This window comes from Gopherus evgoodei, chromosome 18 (assembly GCF_007399415.2).
Source record: "Gopherus evgoodei ecotype Sinaloan lineage chromosome 18, rGopEvg1_v1.p, whole genome shotgun sequence".
NCBI lineage: Eukaryota > Metazoa > Chordata > Testudines > Testudinidae > Gopherus > Gopherus evgoodei.
Window position 1 is genome coordinate 12,438,701 of NC_044339.1, and position 21,251 is coordinate 12,459,951.

The 21,251-nt window shown below is 46.4% G+C and overlaps 2 protein-coding genes across 6 annotated transcripts in view; both read right to left on the reverse strand.

The window, feature by feature from the left end:
• Positions 1-1,614: 1,614 nt before the first annotated feature.
• On the reverse strand, positions 1,615-3,846 carry LOC115637061 (forkhead box protein L2-like). The gene is given in 2 exon segments (XM_030537899.1): positions 1,615-3,248; positions 3,250-3,846. Coding segments are annotated over 2 exon segments (855 nt in total). The 3' UTR covers positions 1,615-2,990.
• A 1,380-nt stretch (positions 3,847-5,226) lies between these two features.
• TMEM201 (transmembrane protein 201) overlaps positions 5,227-21,251 on the reverse strand; it is a 54,830-nt gene continuing 38,805 nt past the window's right edge. For 2 of the 5 annotated variants that reach the window (XM_030537912.1, XM_030537916.1), the window contains exons 8-11: positions 18,301-18,372; positions 15,308-15,598; positions 14,406-14,537; positions 6,953-9,583 (exon numbers count right to left, since the gene is read on the reverse strand). In XM_030537912.1, coding sequence (XP_030393772.1) covers positions 9,378-9,583; positions 14,406-14,537; positions 15,308-15,598; positions 18,301-18,372 — 701 coding nt within the window. In that variant the 3' untranslated portion in view covers positions 6,953-9,377. Of the gene's footprint in view, positions 6,603-6,952; positions 13,978-14,405; positions 14,538-15,307; positions 15,599-18,300; positions 18,373-21,251 lie in introns of those variants that run through there. The other 3 variants (XM_030537914.1, XR_003997141.1, XM_030537915.1) reach the window with 3 other exon arrangements.

Genomic DNA, 21,251 nt, shown 5'->3' on the forward strand with positions numbered 1-21,251 from the left:
TTTACAAGCTCAGACAACTGGCTTCCCATTCACACTTATAGAAACAGGCCAAATCAGTGAAAAGCTAAACAAAACAATTCACCACCCTATTTAAATGGAAATTATTATTTTCAAAGTTCTTCTACCTAGTTTTGAAAGGCTAACAGGCATTCTGATAGAAGCTTGAATGTTATAGATGACAACAGCAGGAAAGCTGAATCTGTCTTGTACATTTCACCTGTGGCTGCGGACCAGTAACTGCAAGTCCTGCATGGGGTTTTCCCTCATTTGCAGACAGATATTCTGATACAAGTAAAGGCAATACACTATCTAGAGTGACCAGACAGCAAGTGTGAAAAATCAGGCAGGGGGTGGGGAGGTGGGGGTAATAGGAGCCTATATAAGAAAGAGACCCACAAATCAGGACCATCCCTATAAGATTGGGACATCTGGTCACTCTAACACTATCCAACAAGTCCTGACCTCTGTAATAAAGCAAAAAACCGATCAGTTGTCTCCTTTTATTATGGAGATTTTTGAAAGGTTTATTTCTCTCCCACTCAGACACAGTCATACATATTATGCATATTTGATATATGTCATATATATGCTATATAGCAGCAAATGTTGAAAGAACATGAACTTCCATTATTAACAACTTTTTTGCTTGGTAATAACTTTCTGAAAAGATCTCCTCTGGGGCTGGACATTCCATCCCTGCCTTCCAGTCTAGGGTTTTTATTGAATATATTTTATAATTCATATGTATTTCATACACACAGAGAGAAAATACATTAATCTGAGGAAAGCCTGTTCAAAAGATTTTTGAGTTATGAGAGAGAAAAAAACAAAAATTTCCTTTTTCAGTTTAACACACACCTCTCACAGATAACTCAAAAGTGACTGGGGAAAAAAATTCCATCTTGGCAGAGACTCCAGTAACACATTGTATTTATCCCAGGTCTCTACAGTTTATTTTACTCCTTCCGCTGCCTCTTCTGTAGTCTGTCTTTGTCTCTCATTAACTTCTAGAGGAGTCTAAAGCTGGGTCTATACTTCAAAATGGGATTGACCTACCTAAGCTGCTCAGGACTGTGAAAAATTTTGCATCCTGAGTACTGTAGTTAGGTCGACCTAGAAGCCCCCCCCCCATGTGTAAATGCAGCTAGGTCAATTCATTCTTTTATCAACCTAGCTACCACATCTCAGAAAAGTGGATTAACTACAATGAGGGAAAAACCTCTTCCATGGAACTTATCAACTGTAAAATTCCAAAACTATTTCTATGTGTAGCTTTTTTTCTGCATTTAATACCCAAAGTTCAACTATCATCAGCAGGTGGTTTGTTGAACAATATATTAGGATTCACATTAAAGCAACAGTGGAAAATTACTTATGTCAGGATATTTCTTATATACACACTTGCTTCACCAAAGTCCCATAACTAAAATCTACTAAGGTTGCTAATATTTTGTTTGTGTTGTATTATGGAAGTTACTTTGAAGAACAAAAACTACTTTCAAGATTAAATATTAGAACTCTGGTCTAGTTTGGGTTACACATTCTTTTAAATCCAGGTAGATGGGAACTCAATAGTAATAAAAACTAGTTTAAATAAAGCCATACGTTTTATAAAGTAACAAATATTTATTTAAACAAGTCTCAAAATGTAACACACCAGAAAATGCTGGAATGCACACTGATAGTATCTCAACCATTCGTTTCTATAACAAACCAATCTGTGATTTCGATTAGAAATACTATTTGTGTTTAGAATCTTTTCTGGGCAGGAAAAGAGCTGAAGCCACCCCTGAAATTTAAATGACAAAAGGACTGTTGCATTGCCATTATATTACCCTGTTCACAATAATTATACTAACAAGGAACAGTATATAAAATGTCATCTGACTTCACTTCAACCAAAATAGTTTCTCTTTAAATATAACAACATAAGGATCACAACAACATCTACCCCAAAAGTCTTTGGTATTTAACATCTTTTTAAAAAAATAAAGTTATTCCTTTACATAGTGCTTACAAAAAAGTTCAGAAATCAAGTTTTGAAGGACATTTGCAAAAAGTCTTTTCCAGAAAGTAAGTACATTTCACTTTTTAAAATGATGGCACATTGCTTTCAGTTCCCAAAACAATTTCTCAGACTTGACTTAAAAACGGAATATCAGCAGATCAACTTCTCTTACTTACACTTAACAGCCCAAGGTCAGGCATTTTCAGTTTCACTAGTACCAGAGAATTTAACACAGTAAAAGAAACAACAGTTATGCAGTGGAGAATTCACGTTTCTCAGGAGCCACCGGAAAGAATGAACAAGACAAGGATACTTTAAAACACTTCAATCATCCAAAGGAATAGAGACGGCTTTTTAATTCCTAACAGATGTACCAACCAACCGTTTTCAAATCTATTGTCCTTGATGTTTCTTCAGTAACTGCATATTTTAAAGCGGCTTTCGCAAATAAACGTCTCTGAAAACGTTAACACTATTCTAACTCAAATAAACACATTACAGCTTCTACAATAACTATGTAACAGGGAACGTCTGAAACGCTTCATTCTTTCCTTGGAACAAGAAAGTTTTGACCCCAAATTAAACAGTTATTTCAAATACTTTGCAGACAGGGAATTTCTATAATATTGGGGTCTAGTTTTGCAGAACAAATAATGTCCTCGAGGACCCTCTGCCCGGAGAAGAATCAGTTTGGAGAGTTAGAGCTGCAGGGTGAATCTCCGGAGCCTCTGATATTTCGAGTGAAACTCACCCCTCGCTGTATCCGTTTGAACTTCGAAGTTTTAAGATTTGTGTTTACATTGATAATGTGGTACTATCCCAGTTCCTCCCCCTTTTCGAAGCAGGGGAAGTACAGGCTCGCTTCCAAAGTCCATTCCGCTGTGGCTCCTCTTTTCAGAATCGCTGTTCCCCTTTCAAGCGAATTCGCACCCCCTTCCTCCAGCGAGGCTCCCCCGAAACCTCTCAACGATGGGAGCGCGCGTCACATCTCGCCTGCCTGCGACACCTCTTCAGTTATTGCGCTAACAAGGGAGGGCTCCCCGTTATCAAGCCAAACGCAGCCTGGGCTCCCCCCAACGCTCAGAGTAGGAGCAGGGAGGAGGGGAGCCCCACTGCCCTCTCCTGTCCGACTGCCAAGGAACCGCAGGTCTATGCCGGCGGGCAAGGCGCCGTAGGGTCTCTCCTGCTCCCCCCAGTAACGCATGAAGGGCAGCTCCGGGGGCGGCTGGTAGGCACAGCCGGGCCCCCCCCGTCGCAGGGCTGAGCTGCTGATACGCCCCCCCTCCGGGCAGCAGCAGCCGCGGGTAGGGGCCGTAGCCGCTCAGCTGCACCGTGCACTGGGGGCAGCTCGGCGGGGCTTGCCCCGGGGGTGCCCAGGCGCTGCCCACCAGGTAGGCGGCCGGGGGGCTCTGGTGGGGCAGGTAGTAGGGCGGCTCCGGGCCGGGCCCGCCCAGGGGGGCCCGCGGGGGTCTCTTGACCCGCCGGCGGCGCCGGTAGTTGCCCGGCTGGAACATGTCGTGGAAGGCCGGGTCCAGGGTCCAGTAGCTGCCCTTGCGCTCGGCGCCGCGCTCCCGGGGCACCTTGAGGAAGCAGGCGTTGAGGCTGAGGTTGTGGCGGATGCTGTTCTGCCAGCCCTTCTGGCCCAGCCGGTAGTAGGGGAAGCGCCCCACGATGTACCGGTAGATGCCGCTCAGCGGCAGCCGCTGCTCCGGGCTCGCCCGGATGGCCATGGCGATCAGCGCCACGTAGGAGTAAGGGGGCTTCTGGGGGGCGGCCTCCCCCGCGCCCTGCCCGTCTCCCGGCGGGGGACCCGGCGCTCCGGCCGCTGCGCCGTCCATGGGACCGGCTCTCCGCGCCCCTCGGAGGAGGAAGGGGGGCCCGGCTGCGCGGGTCGCGGCTGGTGCTGGTTCCGGCTCCCCCTGCCAGGCACTGGGGGTCCGGCGCTCCCCCTGCCAGGCGCCTGTCTGCGCCCTGCTCCCTGCCTGCACTTGTGTCCTTCCCGGGGCTCTCCCCCAGCTGCCAGCGCTCCCCGCGGTTGTTTAGGGTCAGGGCCAGGTCAGGTCTTTGCTTTCATTAAAAAAAACCCAAATACAGCGGCAGGTCAAGAGGTTGCTGGTGGCACCTGCAAATCCCCCCCCCCCCCCGCTCAGAGGGCAAGAGGGGGTGAAAGGAAAACTAGTCCCCTCCCTCCTCACCCAAACTTACCAAACACAGGCTCAGCCATCTGCCTGCAGGAGAGAGAGGTGGGTCAGGGGCCAAAGTTTTCCTGCCCTGCAGTGAGAAGGGGGGGGGGTCAGGGGAGCACCCCCTGCTCTGACACATCCCCTCTTTCACTAGGCCCAGGCCCTGAGGTTGTTGGGGCTCCAGTAGACTGAGCTGAGGCCTTGTCCGCACTAAGCACCTGAACTGTGTGTAAGGGAACTAGTTCAAGCCTCCCCCCCAGCAGGGCTGGATCACACTCAGGCTCAGCCTGTAATCACCCTAAGTCAGGGCACCTGTAAGACCCAGGAGGTACAATCACCCTAGGCAGTACCTCAGCTACCAGCTGCAGAGCATGCTGGGAGATTGCACAGGCCCAGCAGTACCCTGAGGGCAGACTCTTCTAGGGTGCTGTTGCCACTAGAACAAGTGAACCAAACAGTATCTAGCCCTACTGGCAGCATAGCCCCTTCCTACAGGCATAAAGGGCCTTGAGCTAGGATAATGCTGGGGGGTATTTCAATCCTGTTCCAGGACACACAGGCTGTTCCTGGGGGATTTTGTTCTAATACAGAAAGTTGTGGGCCGAGGGCCTCACTGAAAGGGCCCGCTGGTAAATTTAAAAGAATACACAGAGCAGAACCTACTTGCCTCTTTGTTGGATAGGACTATAAATTCAGCCACAAAAAGAAAGTGCAGTTGATAAGTAGTTAAGAAGGAGTTAATTAATTGATGGGAAGTGCCTTAAGCACAGATAACTAAGATCAAGAAGAGAGTGCAAGATGGTTTAAGGCAGGGGCAGATAACCTGCAGCACGCGAGCTGATTTTCAGTGGCACTCACACTGCCCTGGTCCTGGCCACCCGTCCCGGGGGCTCTGCATTTTAATTTAATTTTAAATGAAGTTTCTTAAACCATTTTAAAAACCTTATTTACTTTATATACAATAATAGTTTAGTTATATATTACAGACATAGAAAGAGACCTTCTAAAAACGTTAAAATGTATTACTGGCACACGAAACCTTAGAGTGAATAAATGAAGACTTGGCACACCACTTCAGAAAGGTTGCCCACCCCTGGTTTAAGATCTACCACAGGAAAGTTTAAAATTAGTGCCAACAACTGTTATACTTATGAAAAGATATTAAATAATTTAAAGTAATTTAATGTTGACAGGTGAACCTCCTCCCACTGAAATCAGTAGCAAAAGTCATAGACTTCCACCACAGCAAACCTGTAAACAATATTTGAATGACAAAGTATGGGTCACTGATACTATGTGAATATAAAGTTATTTACTAGTGGATTTATACATCTATTAATTTAAATGTGAAAATTAAATTAGCAATTATACTAGATATGTTTTGCAGGGTGTGTGAGGTAGAGGCTAGTAAGGAAAATTGGGATGTGACTAAATTTTAAGTGTTTACTTACTGTCAGCATATTGAGAAAGTTACCAATCTCTAAGGAATCAACACATTGGTTTTGAAACGCTCCAAAGAAAGTGATCCGAGTTGGGCCACAAGTCAAAGTAATGAACCAGGCTCCATCTAGCACTCTTTATCCACCCTACAACAGCCCCAGTTTAGTAACCCCAGCAGCCTCCCCTTATATCAGGTAGAGGACAAGGTCTGTTGGATGATCTCATAGCTGAAGGCGGCATAGTGGCAGAATAGTACAGTGCTACGGCAGCTCCTTTCCACACTATACCTGTCTCTTATCACATTCTGTCACATTCATAAGCACAACAGTTCACCAACCACTAAAATATAAGTGAATGAGAGAGGGATAGTGTTGATCAATCTTGATTCTGGTTACACAGCAGTTCCTGTTAGATCCTTAAAGAGCCTCTGCAGCTGCTTCTAGCCACTCCCCTAACCTCACCAAAGCTGTCTTAAGTACAAGTCAAAACCTTACCTACTTCTGCCATTCAAGTTATTGGTGCTTGTTTGTCTGGGCAACAGAGGCTCTGTTCTGCAGAAACAATTTGTAAAAAATGAGGAAAGAGAAACATATTTGAGTGTCGTTTGGTTGTATTTAGATCCAAAAGCAGCAGTAGCTTGATGCTAGTGGATCATACAAAGCTGTCATGCTATGTTTAATTGATTACTAAATCTCTCATCTTTCACTCCTTGGACTTAAAAATGCCCATAAAGTAATGAGAGCAGAAATAGCACAAAGATATTCAGGATGAAATATCCCCACCACCAAATGATAGCTCTCCTTTGAAACAGTTTCTTTTGAGGCTGGTTTGTAAGCAAGTATGTACGGATTATGGAGGTGAGTCTCCTCTGCAGGAATCGAGTTACATGGTGTTTAAGTACTTGCACACTGCGAGGAGAATACATTACTACCACTGCTCTGAACTGTAGACCCATGAAATTCCAATAATACCTGACAGGAAGAAAAAAAAATCAAATGCACAGCTACAAAGAGGGGAAATAAGTATCTGGAGATTATAGCGTATCACAAATTGAACGAGAGTCAACAACGTGATGCAGTTGCGAAAAAGGCAAATATTCTAGGATGTATTAACAGGAGTGTTGTTTTTAAGACATGGGAGGTGGTAGTTCTGCTCTATTCGGCACTGGTGAGGCCTCAGCTGGAGTACTTTGTCCAATTCTGGGCACCACACTTTAGGAAAGATGTGGACAAGTTGGAGAGAATCCAGAGGAGAACAATAAAAATGATAAAAGGTTTAGAAAACCTGATTTATAAGGAACGGTTAAAAAAAACCTCTGCATGTTTAGTCTTCAGAAACAAAGACCGAGGGAGAACCTGATAACAGTCTTCAAATACGTTAAGGGCTGTTATAAAGGGGACAGGGGGATCAAGTGGTCCTGCAGGACAAGACATAATGGGCTTATTCTGCAGCAAGGGAGATTTAGTTGGATATTAGGAAAACTTTCTAACTCCAATTCTCAATTCTGCCACTACCTCACTGGGTAAAAGACTCTTACCCGCTCTGTATCTCCCTTTCCATACGATTACCTAACGGATTGTGAAGCATTTTTAGATCCTTAGATTAAAGTGATATGGCAGTATTATAGGAACAATGCTCCACATACAGGGAGGATTACTAAGGACATAAACAGGTCTTTTCCGTTTAACTTTGATTGTTTTAGGATTATTATAAAATTCAAAACACTGAGCCTTGAGATAAGAAGGAATGAAAACTATCCAGTAGATTCCAGCATGAAATGGAAGGGAAAAAACATACCGAATAAAGAAATTGAAGAACAAAGAAGTCTCCCACACTGGAAGAAAAAGTGTCTATAAATTAGCATCCCCTGTTCCATAACAATAAATAGATTTTTTTCCCCCAGAGAAACTTCAGAAAGAAGAGACATTGGCAACCTTCAGGACACGTTAACAAAGAAAACACTAGCAATAAAAGGGGGGGGGGAAGTGATAGTCTTTAAAGTCTACATTCAAACAAGCAGCTCTGCTTAATTCACCCGAACTTTCAATATTTTAACTTCCGCTACAAAATTAAAAGCAATGAAAACATAAGTTTACCTGACAAGTATAAGCAAAACCCTGCCAAAGGAGAACATAAATCACAATGTTGTTGTCATAATTGGACCATCTTGATACTGAAGAGCTTGCACGTGAGTTCGGGGGGGCTCAGTCTAGTGGCCCTTATGCACTCACATGACTAATCCCGACTCATGCAAAGTTGTGCCATGGAAGTAAATAGCACTACTTGCATATGTTGATTGCAGGATCAGGATCTAGGCATCTTCACTCTTACTGACATACACACCTTTCCCTATGAAACACTGGAAGACATAATGGCAAATTACTGTTTGTATTACAGTATAGCCTAGAGGTCCCAGCTGAGATCAGGCCCGATGGTGCCAGGTGCTTTACCTACAAATAGTACGAGTCCCTGCCTCGGCGGAGATTAAATGACAAAGTCTACCAAAAGACGCAACTGAATGTGGCTAACAATTAAGAACATTAAGTTAGCTATAGGAAATGGTTTTCCTTTCAGCTGGAGCAGCTCAGGCTTCTAAAGATGATCTCTCTCAATTGTCCCCCTCTCTGCTCTCTAACCTTGGTCTCTTCCTTGCCTTGAATCATGGGCCTCTCCTTATCTTGCCAGGTCCCATGACAACAAGGCTCAGGACTCCCAAGTAGTAATGCAAAGATATTGGCTCAGTCCATGTTGGAATTGTAGCAATTCCATTCTGGGTTGTCATGATGTCCCATCCTCCATGCTATTGCTTTGAAATGGAGTTAAGGGAGGGTGCTCATAAGCCGTGCATTTTGTATCCCACCCAGCCAGCTGAAAGTTGTCCTTCCCGAGCCCCAGCCTGCACAGGGAGCAGTGGCCTGATCTTACACACAGATGCAGCTCTGGGGTATTACCATGTGATGCTGCTGCCAAGACAGGTATCACAAATAACCACATTTTTACTTACCTCCTCTAAATGAAAATCAGGCACCAAAGACATTTAAAAAACCAATACATCTATGAAATCAACACATTGGATAGTAGGATTATAAAGCAGTTTCCCATCATGCCAGTATTTATAACTATTTGCAATAGAGTCCGAAGGCTCCCATCAATGCTGAGACCCCACCATGCTAGGCAGGTAGGTCAGTATCTATCCCCCAGTCTCATTTTTCTATGCTTAAGTTGCATTGTATTTGGCACAGAGAAACCCAACAGGCATAGTGCATCCCAGCTAGCTAGCTGGAGTGTGAGACTAGCACTGGGTTCATAGACAAGTTACGTACCACTGGGTGGCCAGACTGATAATGGAGAATAAATAGGGGACCATACACAACTAGCAGGAACAAACTCTCGCCATTAAAAAGACATTCTGGTCCATTTCCCATGGGTAGGCAGCAGGAATCCCAAACGGTAAAGGAGAATTTGAAAAATGCTTCGACAGACCCGCATCATCAATAAGAAAGCAGTGAAAGGGGAAGTGCCTAATTTTTCTAGCACATCTTATCTAACACATCTCCTGTGCTAATGAATATAACTCATACGTCCTGCAGAGAGGAGTCTAGACGATTAAAGGACTGATAATGGGGAACAGACCCCCTCTCTCTCTGACTAATGATGTAATAGCAAACTAGAAATGAAAGTTACCACCAGCTAGGTGGCAGGTCAGTGGCTGACATGGTACCTGTTGGTGGGTCCCAAGTTAATTTCTAATGGATACCTGTAGACATCGCAAAATCCTGATTCACAACCGGCACCCTGATTGGTAGTCTCAATGGAGGAGAAAGAATTAAATGGCCAAGATGATCGAGTTTCCCACTCACCTTAAAGGCAATTCCCTCCAGGTCAGGGTTGCATCTCATTGGTGGGCAACTGCATAGGGGCAACTGGCATTGCCGTGAGTTGTCTGCTAACTCTGTGTAGATTTGACATCACAGCTTGATTACAAGGTGCACATGCGCATACACCTGCGGTCTCCCCTGCCCCACGTGTGTACAAACACACACACACACAAATGAGACACATTTAAGTGAGATTTAGAATTTTAACTTTTTTTGGTTTTTTTTTCCTTTTGTTTTTTAAAGAAAAATAATCCTCTTTAAACACAGAGCATGAACTAAAAACCTCCTCGGGACAGAGTTCCCCGTAACTGGAGCACAGTGTAACTAAACTGTACAGCATAAGAGCCCAAAACAAGCATACAGATAACATACAACATTTCTTTAGTAGGAGATAAGGTTTAAGACTCCTCTTCATCATTCCCTCCTCTCCCCCCACCCCAACTACCCACTTCTACCAGCAGGTACCTCAAACCCCTCCCCACTCATCGAAGGACACAGAGGATTTGATAGTCACTTCTGGAGGCAGCTTTTATGGAAACAGCTTCCTTGCACTGACCAAATAGGTGCTTTCTGACATTCTTACAGACATCTGGGATAGAAGTTAAGACTAAGATGTTTCCAGGAAGGGTGGCTGGGAAATATAGCAGTATCCAGAGGCAGCACAGGCTCCCAGCTGCATCCCTTTAGAGACCCCCAATTAGTTCGGCAATGTTTCACAATGTTACTGTCACCCAGGAATAGAGAGTGGGATTTGGACATTCACAGGCCAAAATTTGCCACCGAGTAAGCGGGCTGAACTGCAGCGAGTTCAGCCTGCTTACGTGCCAGGAATGCTTACGTCTAGGTCTGGGCTATTATAGGATATGACAACTTGTCCTTCAAACTCTCTCCACTCCCTTAACAATATACATCACACCCGCTGATACAGCCATGCTCTGGAAAAAGTAGCATTAGGAATCCAAGATACTCTTAATTCAGAGCTGACAGAATCATGGGAAGACTCTCTAAGATCTTGGGACATGGATAATAAATCTGGGCACTGAGAGGAAGGATGTGGGCATCTTTAAGGGAGAATGGGGGATGAGAGGGTGATCATTCAGCAGCAAGGCTGAGGTTCCTTTTGGTAAGAGTTCATTTACGTCCCACCTCTAAGTCAACCTTGACCTTATTTAAATAAAGCTCAAATCTTGTTTAATGTACAGAAAGTTTACATCCATCCCCACCCCCACCCCTCAAAGGCTTCTACAGCAAAAACAATTAGAATAATAAAATTCCATCCCTGAACAATATTGTACGAAGACCCATGCCACCAGCAATTCATGCACAAAGATTTTTATCGGGGAACCAGATTTTTGATTCCTCCAAACCTGTTATATAGAAACAGCAGCAGCAGCAAGATGGACACAGTGTCCGGTAGCTGGATTAAGGCTGACAATATAGTGACAAACATGGGCTCGGATCTTTCAAAATGAAGAAACTCTTCAAACATTTCTATACACATGTACACACACATGCACACACCCCAACAAGAGTGAAGGCTTTGCATCAGCAATAGCACCGCTCCTGCCTTGTTCTAGCACCAGATTTAAAGGGCTTGTGATGTTCCTCTTAAGTGATAACATCCAAGAAGTCTTTTAAACAGCTTCAGACAGGGTCACCTAATGCTTGGCCAGGAGTCCAACCAGCAGCAGATTCAGAAATGGAATTAAGGAGTTTCTGAAACAAGAAATGTGCAAAAGGGAGAAAGGAGGGGCTGGGAGCGTACAGAGTCGTGGGTGCTGGGAACAAAGAAGAAATGCTAGAAAGGGGCAAATCCAGTACTGGAGTTTGGTGGGGACAAATAAAAGCCATGTGACGTGGGGCCGTGTGCTAGATGTGGCGTTGGGTAAATGCAGCACAGACTGGGAGGTGAGAAGTGAAACGAATTTCATGGAATAAGCAAAGTCACAGTGCACATCTATCATAAGACACCCAAGGCCACCGTAGTCTACGGGATGCAGTCTCTGCTTAGGAGCATGTGGGCATGCCGAAAGTCAGGACAAGGGGCCATGACCAGGATACCACATGTTGTTGTGGGTCAGGAGTGAGTTACAGTGTCACAATGGTATGGAGAAGCTTGTGGAATGCTCACCAGCGCAGGGGCACTACCAGTTTTTTGCCTGTATGAACACTAAATACAACCCAAAGAAAGGTCAAAGGGAAACAAATCTCACAGTGAGGTTGTGGACTAGCCCAGCATGGGAAACCATTAATCCAAGTTACAAAGAGTTCTGATCAGCATCCTGCATGACCCACTATTTCTGATGCAGCTGCTAGTCTCAATCTAGGCTGTTGTGAAGGAGTTGCCTGGTAGACAGCCGGGTCAGAACACCAAAGGAAGGTCCAGACAAAGCTGCAGAGTTGGAGATCCTGCTTCCACAATCTCTTGATAAAAGCCTGTGGCAGCCAGTCAGTCTCCTCCATGTAATGAGAGAGAGGGCTTTGCTGATCAATAGGGGCTGGACAAGGGTTGCGAAGAGAATGCAAGGATACTTGCCAGACACACAGGGGGAGCAAGACTTGATTTTCTACAGCTCGAGTCACCAGCACTAAAGGCCACCCACCTGGATGGGCAGCACATTGATTAGAGTGTTAGGTTATCACTGTTTGTCTAGGAGAGGGCATGATGACTCAATAAGCAACATGAAGGAAAAGCAGTTTCTTAAAGCACCTGATCCCCACGATGAGATGAGATTTTCAGATTAATGGGGAAGTCTCTTATTGCCAGCAGACTACCATGGTGGTTGGGTGTGGAGGAGGTGGAGGAATGCCTAAAGTAAACAGTAGCAGGGCATACAGTGGGGAAGAAACATGGCAAACGCAATTCAGTAGTTCCAGAACAGAAGATGGGGAGAGGTAAGAGGATTCAAGACCAGGACAACAGGAAAGTTCTGGGCAGAGTTCTGTCATGCTTCAGAGGCCTCATCCTTAGTGTTAGCTAGGTCTCCTTTGTGCCACGTGGTTGGGATATAGGAATTTAGACACTAGGGCCAAAATTTTCAGACATGCTTAGTGATTTTGGGTGCCCAACTTGACACCTTAAAGGGACCTGATTTCCAAGGATGCTAAACACTCACCCTCTGGAAAAAAAAATTACCTGGCTCCTTTAAGGCATTTCAAGTTGGACACCCAAGAAACTGAGACTCTCAAAATTAGAAACTATTTTTGAAAGTCTTGGGCTACCACCATGGATTTTAAAGGACATCCTGGATGCTTAGCTGGTCTGGTGCATCTCTAGCTGAGAGAGACTTGCAGTTTAGCCAAGAAGGCAATACCTTAAATAGTGAATGATACAGGCCTCAGCCAACCACGAGGAGCCAGGCCTCTAGAGTTGGGCATGTTATCAGACTCCTCCCCGTTAGAAGCGCTCTTCACACAGTTTCCAAAACAGCAGGTTTATGTGGTTTACAGTACGAACAAGCTGTGCAGCTCCTGATGTCAGCAAACACACCAGTCAGAACTGCAGCCTGGAGCCCCTGAGGCATGATGCAAGTGCATCAGGGCACATCTTATGACAGTAGTATTGGCACCTCCCGGCAAGGCAAAAAACGTGGTCTGCTTTTCTGATGCAGACGTGCCCAGCTCTACAGCAGCTGTACTGGTCTGAGCAATGGACACGAACTGTTACCACGAGCCAGAATTGCAGGAAGGCTACTGGCTAGAGAGACCTCAGACAGCATATTGGATGGATGTACACCCCCCCCCCCACACACACACCTCACCCACCATGCAAGAGAATCACAGAGCAGCTTAGGTTCCCGCCATGGGTTCTGGAAACCTTAAGGAGGACATAAAACCATTCATATAGAACGAACCAGGGAGAGTGAGAGGGAGGGAGAATAGATGCCAATGAGGAAACCAGGCTGGGAAACCATTTCAATAATCAAAGCCTAGGTCCCAACTTGTCTTGTCTCCAACTTATTTGTTCAATTTCTTCTTATTCCATCACCACCGTCCATCTGAGATTGGTTAATAGGTGGGGAAGATGGGATGAGACAAAGCCAACCAGGTCATTTACATCTTCTCCAGTTCATGCCACAGACTGATTCTTTAGAAAGAAGGTGCAAGGGACATTAGCTGACCTTGAGCTGAGTATTGCAAAGAATCCCGCTGGCCACCTCCAGCATCACAACAGCCCTTCGATACGTTCTGCTCAGAAGGTGGCAGCAGCAGCTGTCTGGTTCTGTGTCACTGCAGCCTGGCAGGCAGTGGTTCATAAGCAGCATGCACCTGTGGCACAGCCATAAGTCACCAAAGCTGTGGTTGAATTCTTCTTGTGTCAGAGTCTCTTGGGAAGTAGGTGGTGCCACAGAGAGCCGGGGCAATGCAGGTCAGCGCAGGCTCTGGTAGAGGTAGGCTGATGTGAAGATCGCATTGGCTGTCAGGCTCATGGCAAGGAGACCTCGGATAACCGAGTTACCAACATGACCTTTGCAGGGGTGGGGAGGGGAAGGGAAAAAAAAAAAAGATGCTAGAAAAAGCCGTTAAGCAACTTGATGAAATAACGAACACAGAAGTCTCCCTTCCCATGCCCAACATTTTCTTTCGGCTCAGAAGTTGATGAACCATGTTTCCAGCCACAATTCAGGCAGGAAAGACTCTGATGTATTTCTCCATTCAATTCTCTCTCATTCCTTTTGAATCTCACCCACTGTTTCCTGACCCAGGAGAACACTGTAGTTCTCAGTGTTTCTCAGATGGTCTGAGGAATAAGGAGACCCTTGTAATGAAGGCACAGAGGAGATCTGCAGCCTTCTCCCGTCTCTGCCAATTATTTTTGTTTGATTATTGCCAACAGTTCATTCTCTCTCTCTTTCACACACACACACACACACACACACACACACTGCCACCCACCTCTCCAGCCTGCTAGGTCTTCTCCTTTGGTGGTCGTGTCTACCACACAGGTGGATGAATGTGACGAATTATCCTCTTTTTTGATGGAATTATTACTGCAAATACTCCCTCTTTCCATGACTGACCTCTTGTCTGTGAGAAGAGAGGAAGAGGCACCATCAGAAAAAAAATAGATGCAATGGAAATTATAAGCCTGTCACCAGAAGTGGATGGTGAAACATTGCAGAGCAACGCTGCCTAACAGGTTAGGACTGGAAGCGAAGACAAAAGCCAAATCCAGGAGCTCTTTGGCATAAATCATCAGTGTGAAACAAACAATCCTAGCATAACTGCAATGGCTGGATGAATTTCGCAAGTCAGAACGTAGTTATCCAAGCTAGAATGTGATCAGGACAATTGGGCGAACACCCGTAATCATATGAAAGCAGCTATGAGGGAAGAAAGCTCAGTGGTTTGAGCACTGGCCTGCTAAACCCAGGGCTGTGAGTTCAATCCTTGAGGGGGCCACTTAGGGATCTGGGGCAAAAATCAGTACTTGGTCCTACTAGTGAAGGCAGGGGGCTGGACTCAATGACCTTCCAAGGTCTCTTCTAGTTCTAGGAGATGGGTATCTCCCCAATTAATTATTATTATGATAATCCAAATAATAAAAAATAATGATCGGATCTTAAACAACAAGTGGAGAGGATCTTGGTTTCACCTCTAATTTGAAGGACAGGGCCTCGAGCAGTACAGTGGCCCCCTAATGACAAAAAGGATCCAATATGGACTCTCAACTACTAAAAACCATCAGCACCACTTGAGTTTTCCTTGATGAGCTCCCCTCCCTTTGCCAACTGCTTAGCTTGCAAGCTGACCGACTGTGACTGGACTGGACTCTGGGGAAGAAGTCAGGAACGTACCATGCATTCCCCGCTCGTTGAGGTTCTTTCTCGGGAACGGGGTCAGCTCAGCAGCGAAGACGTTGCTGTCAGGGTGAGTGGGCTCATCCAAGCTGATCGATGTGTGCAGGGCGTCACTCTGGGATGGAAAAAGCAGCAGCTTCTGTCCTTTCAGGTTCAGGCGTGCAGGACTGATGAGAGGCCGGCGGTAACGCAAGGAGCCTGAGCTGGAGGTGATGGACCCAGTCACCGAAGGTGCTGGAGATGGGATTGGGGATGGGGCGCAGCTTCCAGACAGCAGAGAGTAGTACTCTGAAATGGAGACGCGCCGGGGCAGAGAAAGAGGATTTAGGTTGGGAAATGTGGTAGGTGTGTTCTCCAGCTGGTCTGCGAGAGGAGGGTGTGTATGTGCCCCTATTCATTTCAAAAAGTCCTTGCCATGCTATGAGTGACAGGAGCACTTCCTATACCACCATTCTTTACTCTGAGTACACATATCTGAAGTTCAGGGCGAGGGGAATTCAAAAGTAATTCTCTGCAGTTCCCTAGGTTCAGAGCCAAAAACTATTTTTGCAAAGGAACTTGGGTTAACAAGGCATATCATAGTAGTCCTCAGTTAACTCCATTAAGGCTCTGTCTGTACACAAGTGTTGCAGCAATTTAACTAAGTTGATTTATAAAATGATGCGTTAGAGCTGTGCAACTTCTGTAGTTAGAAAAAGCACAAGACTTCGCTCCATTTAAATGGAAATAGTTTAAATTTACCATTGCCTAATAGAACAGGTTAGAAGGTCAACTCTTCTTTCACTGAACTTCTCACCTCATGCAGCCCTGGTTCAACACACTCCAATACCCCCATTCTTAATAGATCCTGAAGCAGGCTGCTAGCAGGCTTCAACCAACCAGACCTACAGCAGGGTGGATTACCTGCTCCACTCCAGGGAACTTTCCAGGTTTTCCTCCCCCCATTTCCAGATGCTTTGGAGAATACATACAAAAAACCATGAGATTCCTCCAGCATTGTGTCTGCCCCCACCACCGACCAGGTTAATAGGGGCAATTCAGCACAAACACTACTAGACTCTTACCCTTTCCATCCTTTAAGGTTCCCCAAGCCATAGATCAGCTACTTCTACTGCACCATCACCCCAGCATCTATCATGGAACTCAATGGAGTAGACTCAGCTGGGATTTCTGGTACTGTAACCGTGATGTCACATCATAGTTCATGCTGGTGCATCACAATGGGATAACTTTGGATGGGAGGGGAGAAGAACACTTAGAACAGGGGAGAAAAGGCAAGTTTTTAATGGCCTGACACCCCCTTTGGGTCTGGTCACGGGGCTCACATTTTGCATGCAGCTTATTTTTAAATGAGTGACTCTGGCAGGCACTTCGAGATAATTTGTTTGAAGAGTACACCAGGAAAGTGGTGGGTGGGCAAGGAATTAACCCAGACTGCAGCTGCATTTTGATAGTTAAAACATGGGCAGTACAAACTGGATGCAGAGGCAAGGGATCCAGACAGGGACAGAAGTTCTATCTGGGGTCAGAAGTTCAACAGACAGGTTACCGGTATGATGTGGCAACAAAGGAGTTTGATAATCAGTTCCTTGGACAGGAAAAAATAAATAAAAGAGAAAAAGGGCTGCAGATGGAAAGCTTGACATTATTCAGAGTGATCTCAACTTTTAAATGTTTTCCAATATTTTTGCAGCTAACAAAAGAAAGTGAAGCCTGGATAGCCACAGTAGCTTTTACCCTTTACTCTTCAGTTCTTCCTCCTCTTCCCATGCCTGACTCATCCCCAGTGGCCCTACAGAACATTCACCTCTCTCCAAAGCCAGTTAACCACAACTGCACACACTTGTTGCAGGGATAAAGCACTCCAGCCCACACATGCGCCCTCTTCCTGTTCTCCTCTGCCTCAAGGGTGGATGATGCTACTTCTGCAGCATTCCCCGTCCCTTTTGGCCCAAGAAATGGAGAACCTTATCTCTTATATGGCAGCATGCTATATTGCCACTGAGGGACTAAGCCAATTCAAGGTCCAGTTGTGCGTGTAACATCTCAAGCAAAAGCAGAAGTCTCAGACCACACCCCAGTGGGCAACCAAAGCCATTGCAACTGGCCAGTCTCTGAAGACGCCAAGGACTGAACGGGCATGGAAAGTAAGTTTCCCTCTTAGCTTTGAGGTGTTGCCCACCACATTAGGGTTGAAGTGCAACATACTTGCACTGCTGCTGCCCAGGCAGCTGCCTGGAGCCTGCAGGGCTCTCTCTGGCACTAAATTTAGACTTTAAAAGGGGTGAGAGTGTCTGAAATACTAGATTTTCCACCCTGTTTTTTATTCCAATGGGATACTTGTTACGAAGCCATTTGCAATAAGGTTTTATAAAGGGCAATGAAGAAACTGATGCATCACTACACTAGCAAACCGTGATCCCGACTTTGATGAGCGAGGGAAATGGTGAAGGACTTTAGCAGTGGAGTTGCACTGCAGAGACCTTTGGAGCTGTATGATCTTGAAAAATAATAGTGTTTGGGAGTCACTCTGACCCTCACCCACTCAATAGGCATCATGTTAATGTCAGGTCCAAATCCAAGGAAGGCTGGTCTTGTGTTTAAAGCACTGCACTGGACACTGGAGATTTGGGTTCAGTTCTTGATTCTATTGCAGATGCTTTAGCCCACTGGGTAAGCCACATAACCGCTCCAGGCCTGATCTACAGAATGGGGAAGTAACACTTCCTAGGTCGGTCTTGTCTACTTAATTGTAAGCTTTTCCGGGCAGGGGTTGCCTTACTGTGTAGAAGTACAGTGTGATGAGGGTCTGAGTCTCAGTTCAGGCTACCAAGCGCTACTGCAATCTTACTAACGATTATTCTGACCTTTCATCGGAAAGTGGGCAGGAGGGAAGAGATGAGGACGAAATAGGGTTAACCTTCTACCGTATGTTTTAGCAAGTCATTTCAACTCCTGGGAGCCTTGGCACTGCATGTTCTCGCCCTTACCTGATGCAGGCGACTCCTTGGACTGAGATCCCTGGGACGCTGGGCGGCTTCCACTGAACAAGTAGCCAGAATCTAAAAAGCAAACCGAAGAAACTCACCACAGGTGCTAAATACTGTAGCAAGCACCAAGAAAAGCACCTGCATTGTCCAGCCTCACTAACACAGGTGAAAAGGGGAGGCTGCAGTAGAGGGTTAACGTACCAGCTCCAGCAGCTTCCTCCCCGGACTCGTGTGCTCTGCTAGAAGGGGCTCTTCATAACCCCAAGCTGTCACACTGTGGCTAAGGGGAGACAGGCCTGACGTGCACAGGGGTTTGAGCGTTCAGTCATCCAGCCCACACTCTCTTTCTACAAAGCTGGTTTCCACCCTCACTGAGGGCGACCAGAAGGCATGCTGCTGAAATCAAACTCAACTTACTTACCTGGACCCGGGCGGCCAGGTGGCATTCAGGGACCCCGTGAAAGTGACAGCTGGCACATTGCCCTTGCGGAGGACCCCAAAGGAAAGCTGCATGGACTAGGGTGAAGCCACTTCCAGCTCTAATTCCATAGTCAGCATGATCCTGGCCCCATTTGTTGCTTCCTCTCTGCGCCTCCTTTCTTCTCTTCCCTTAAATCCTTGTTAAAGCCCCTCATGACTGGTTCCCATAGCTCCCCGCCCACAAGATAGGGATCAGAACAAAAGCCCATTTAAGACTGTGACTGAGTAGGGAGTGGGGAGTATTGACCTGGGAATGTTGTGTGGGAGTTTTACTGGTACTGTCTGCATTGGTGCTGGATGATGGTGGGATATCAGGATGTGACTTCTCTTGAGGGAGGATACCTGAGCACGTAACCTGAGCCCGGGGGGGTTGGGGCCAGGTGACACCTTCTGCCTGGGAAACTGGACAAATGCAGGAGGAGGAGCTGGGGTGTGAGGCTGGGTGAGATGGCTGGAGGGGGTCTCACTTCAGAGCTGGCTGGGGAAATAGAGGGAGGCCCAGAATCAGGGTCTGGCCTTCCTGCCCCCCCAAGATGGACCTGACTGAGGGGTCCTGTTTGGTATAACTACAAGCTCTGTTTTGGACTGTGTTCCGGTCATCTAATAAAACTTCTGTTCTACTGGCTGGCTGACAGTCACAGCGAAGCGCAGGAAGTTGAGGGTGCAGGGCCCTGTCTCCCACACACTTTGTGACAAAGACCCTCTGGAGTGTCACCCCAGGTCCTGCCCACTGCCGAGTGAAGAGCCCTCCAGTTTCAGTTCAATGTTCCCCCTTCTCATTCTCTGCCCTGCTGTGCAGTGCAGTGTTGAACAACTGTCACCTTTCCCCCTAGAAGTGGCTGCATTTCATTGACTGGTAAAACTAGAGTTAAACTATTTTGGGTGGGGGGGGGAGAGAGGAAAAAAACAGACCATGTGGCATTATTACTACACCATATGTCTCAGCTTCCCAGAGAGTCTGAGCAATGGATGCATTGTGTTAGAGCGTTTCTGGTGACCAAGGCTGCTAAGTAACTATTTCGAGGTTGCATTCCCTGCCTTTTATGGTTCAGTTCTCCTGCCTGCGCTGGAAATGTTCAGTGCTGTAGAGGGAGCCAGCACCGACTGAATGCCTGAGAAGTGCAAAGGCAAATCTAAGCACACTGAGTGCACCTGTCCTCCCTGAGGGATCCCTTCTCTGCCTAGCTGCAGGGGAACAGAGGCAGCCAGCAAACTTCAAAAAAGTTCTGGGTAGGAGGCAGGTTGAGAGTCCCACAGCAGCAAGAGGGGAACTTGCGCCCCCTCTCTCCCCACACTATGTTCCCCAGACAGCCTCTGCAGGTACCGAGCTCAGCACGCTTCTTTGCTCTACAGATCTGGACAAATGTGTGACCCTTGGTGTTTCCCCGAGAGGATCTTCATCCTTGTTTGAGTTCCTCTGAATCTTAAATGAACACGAAGCTGCTGGCCTGACGAGGAGCTGGGGAGAGGGTCTGAGAAGGCAGCAGGAAAAAGAAAGAAGCTGGCAAGGAGACTTGTAGCTTAACTGACACCAGAAGAAGATTCTACCACACTTTGCTGCACAGCACCATTTGCCAGTAACTTACAGGACTTTATTTTGGTGCTCGTTACTTTCAGGATTCCACCTCTGCTCAAAAGATCCTTCCAGTTCTCTACGATTGCAAAAGGACAAATCGAGCCAGGATCTTTAGGTTCTAAGCCCTGTGCTTGGAGAGTCCCCTGATTTGGCAGAGACTTCAGCATTTCAATGGATCTGGACCCCTGCAGCACCTTAAATGCGTTGCTAGCTCCGTGCTAATTTTAGAAAATATCAATACCAGCTCCCAGCAATCGCTTGCATGTGGCTCCCTCAGCAGGGAGCCAAGGGCCATAAGGTTCATATTTCCTGCCATACATTTGCACCATGGGGTAGCTTGTCACTATCTTAAGGGATGAAAGGTAGAGAAAAGATTCCACCCTCTCCTGCACAACTGAGCATGCAACTCTCTTGATTCATATTCTAGTGACAGAATCACACGCATTTCCATCTGTCTCTCTGGATGTGCAGCGAGGAACCTATGGTAAAGATCAGCTAAAGCAGCTAGAACCGGGAAAGCCAAGTGTTATACTCCAAACCTCAGTCCTTACGTTGTCCTTTGGGACAAAGCTATTTAAATAAACATTGTTTGAGGTGCCAAATGGGTTTGGAGACTGAAAGCCCTGTTATGCGCACAATAGATGCAGGGCAGACAGGGCAAGCTTCCATGCACTGCTCAGCCCCTGTGCCTCAGCCTGGTGCAAAGCCAGGCACAAGTATGGACCACACAAGGATGGTGGAGCGGGATTGGGGGGTGGGGAATATCACAGCTGCATGGCAGATTTGCACCTGCTGTCCCCGGTTGTAAAGGACTAGGAAGAAGGATGATGTGCCAAAAAGCCACGTCCTGCTGAAAGGTTTTTCATGGCTGTTCTTTCAACTGCTCCTGACGGAT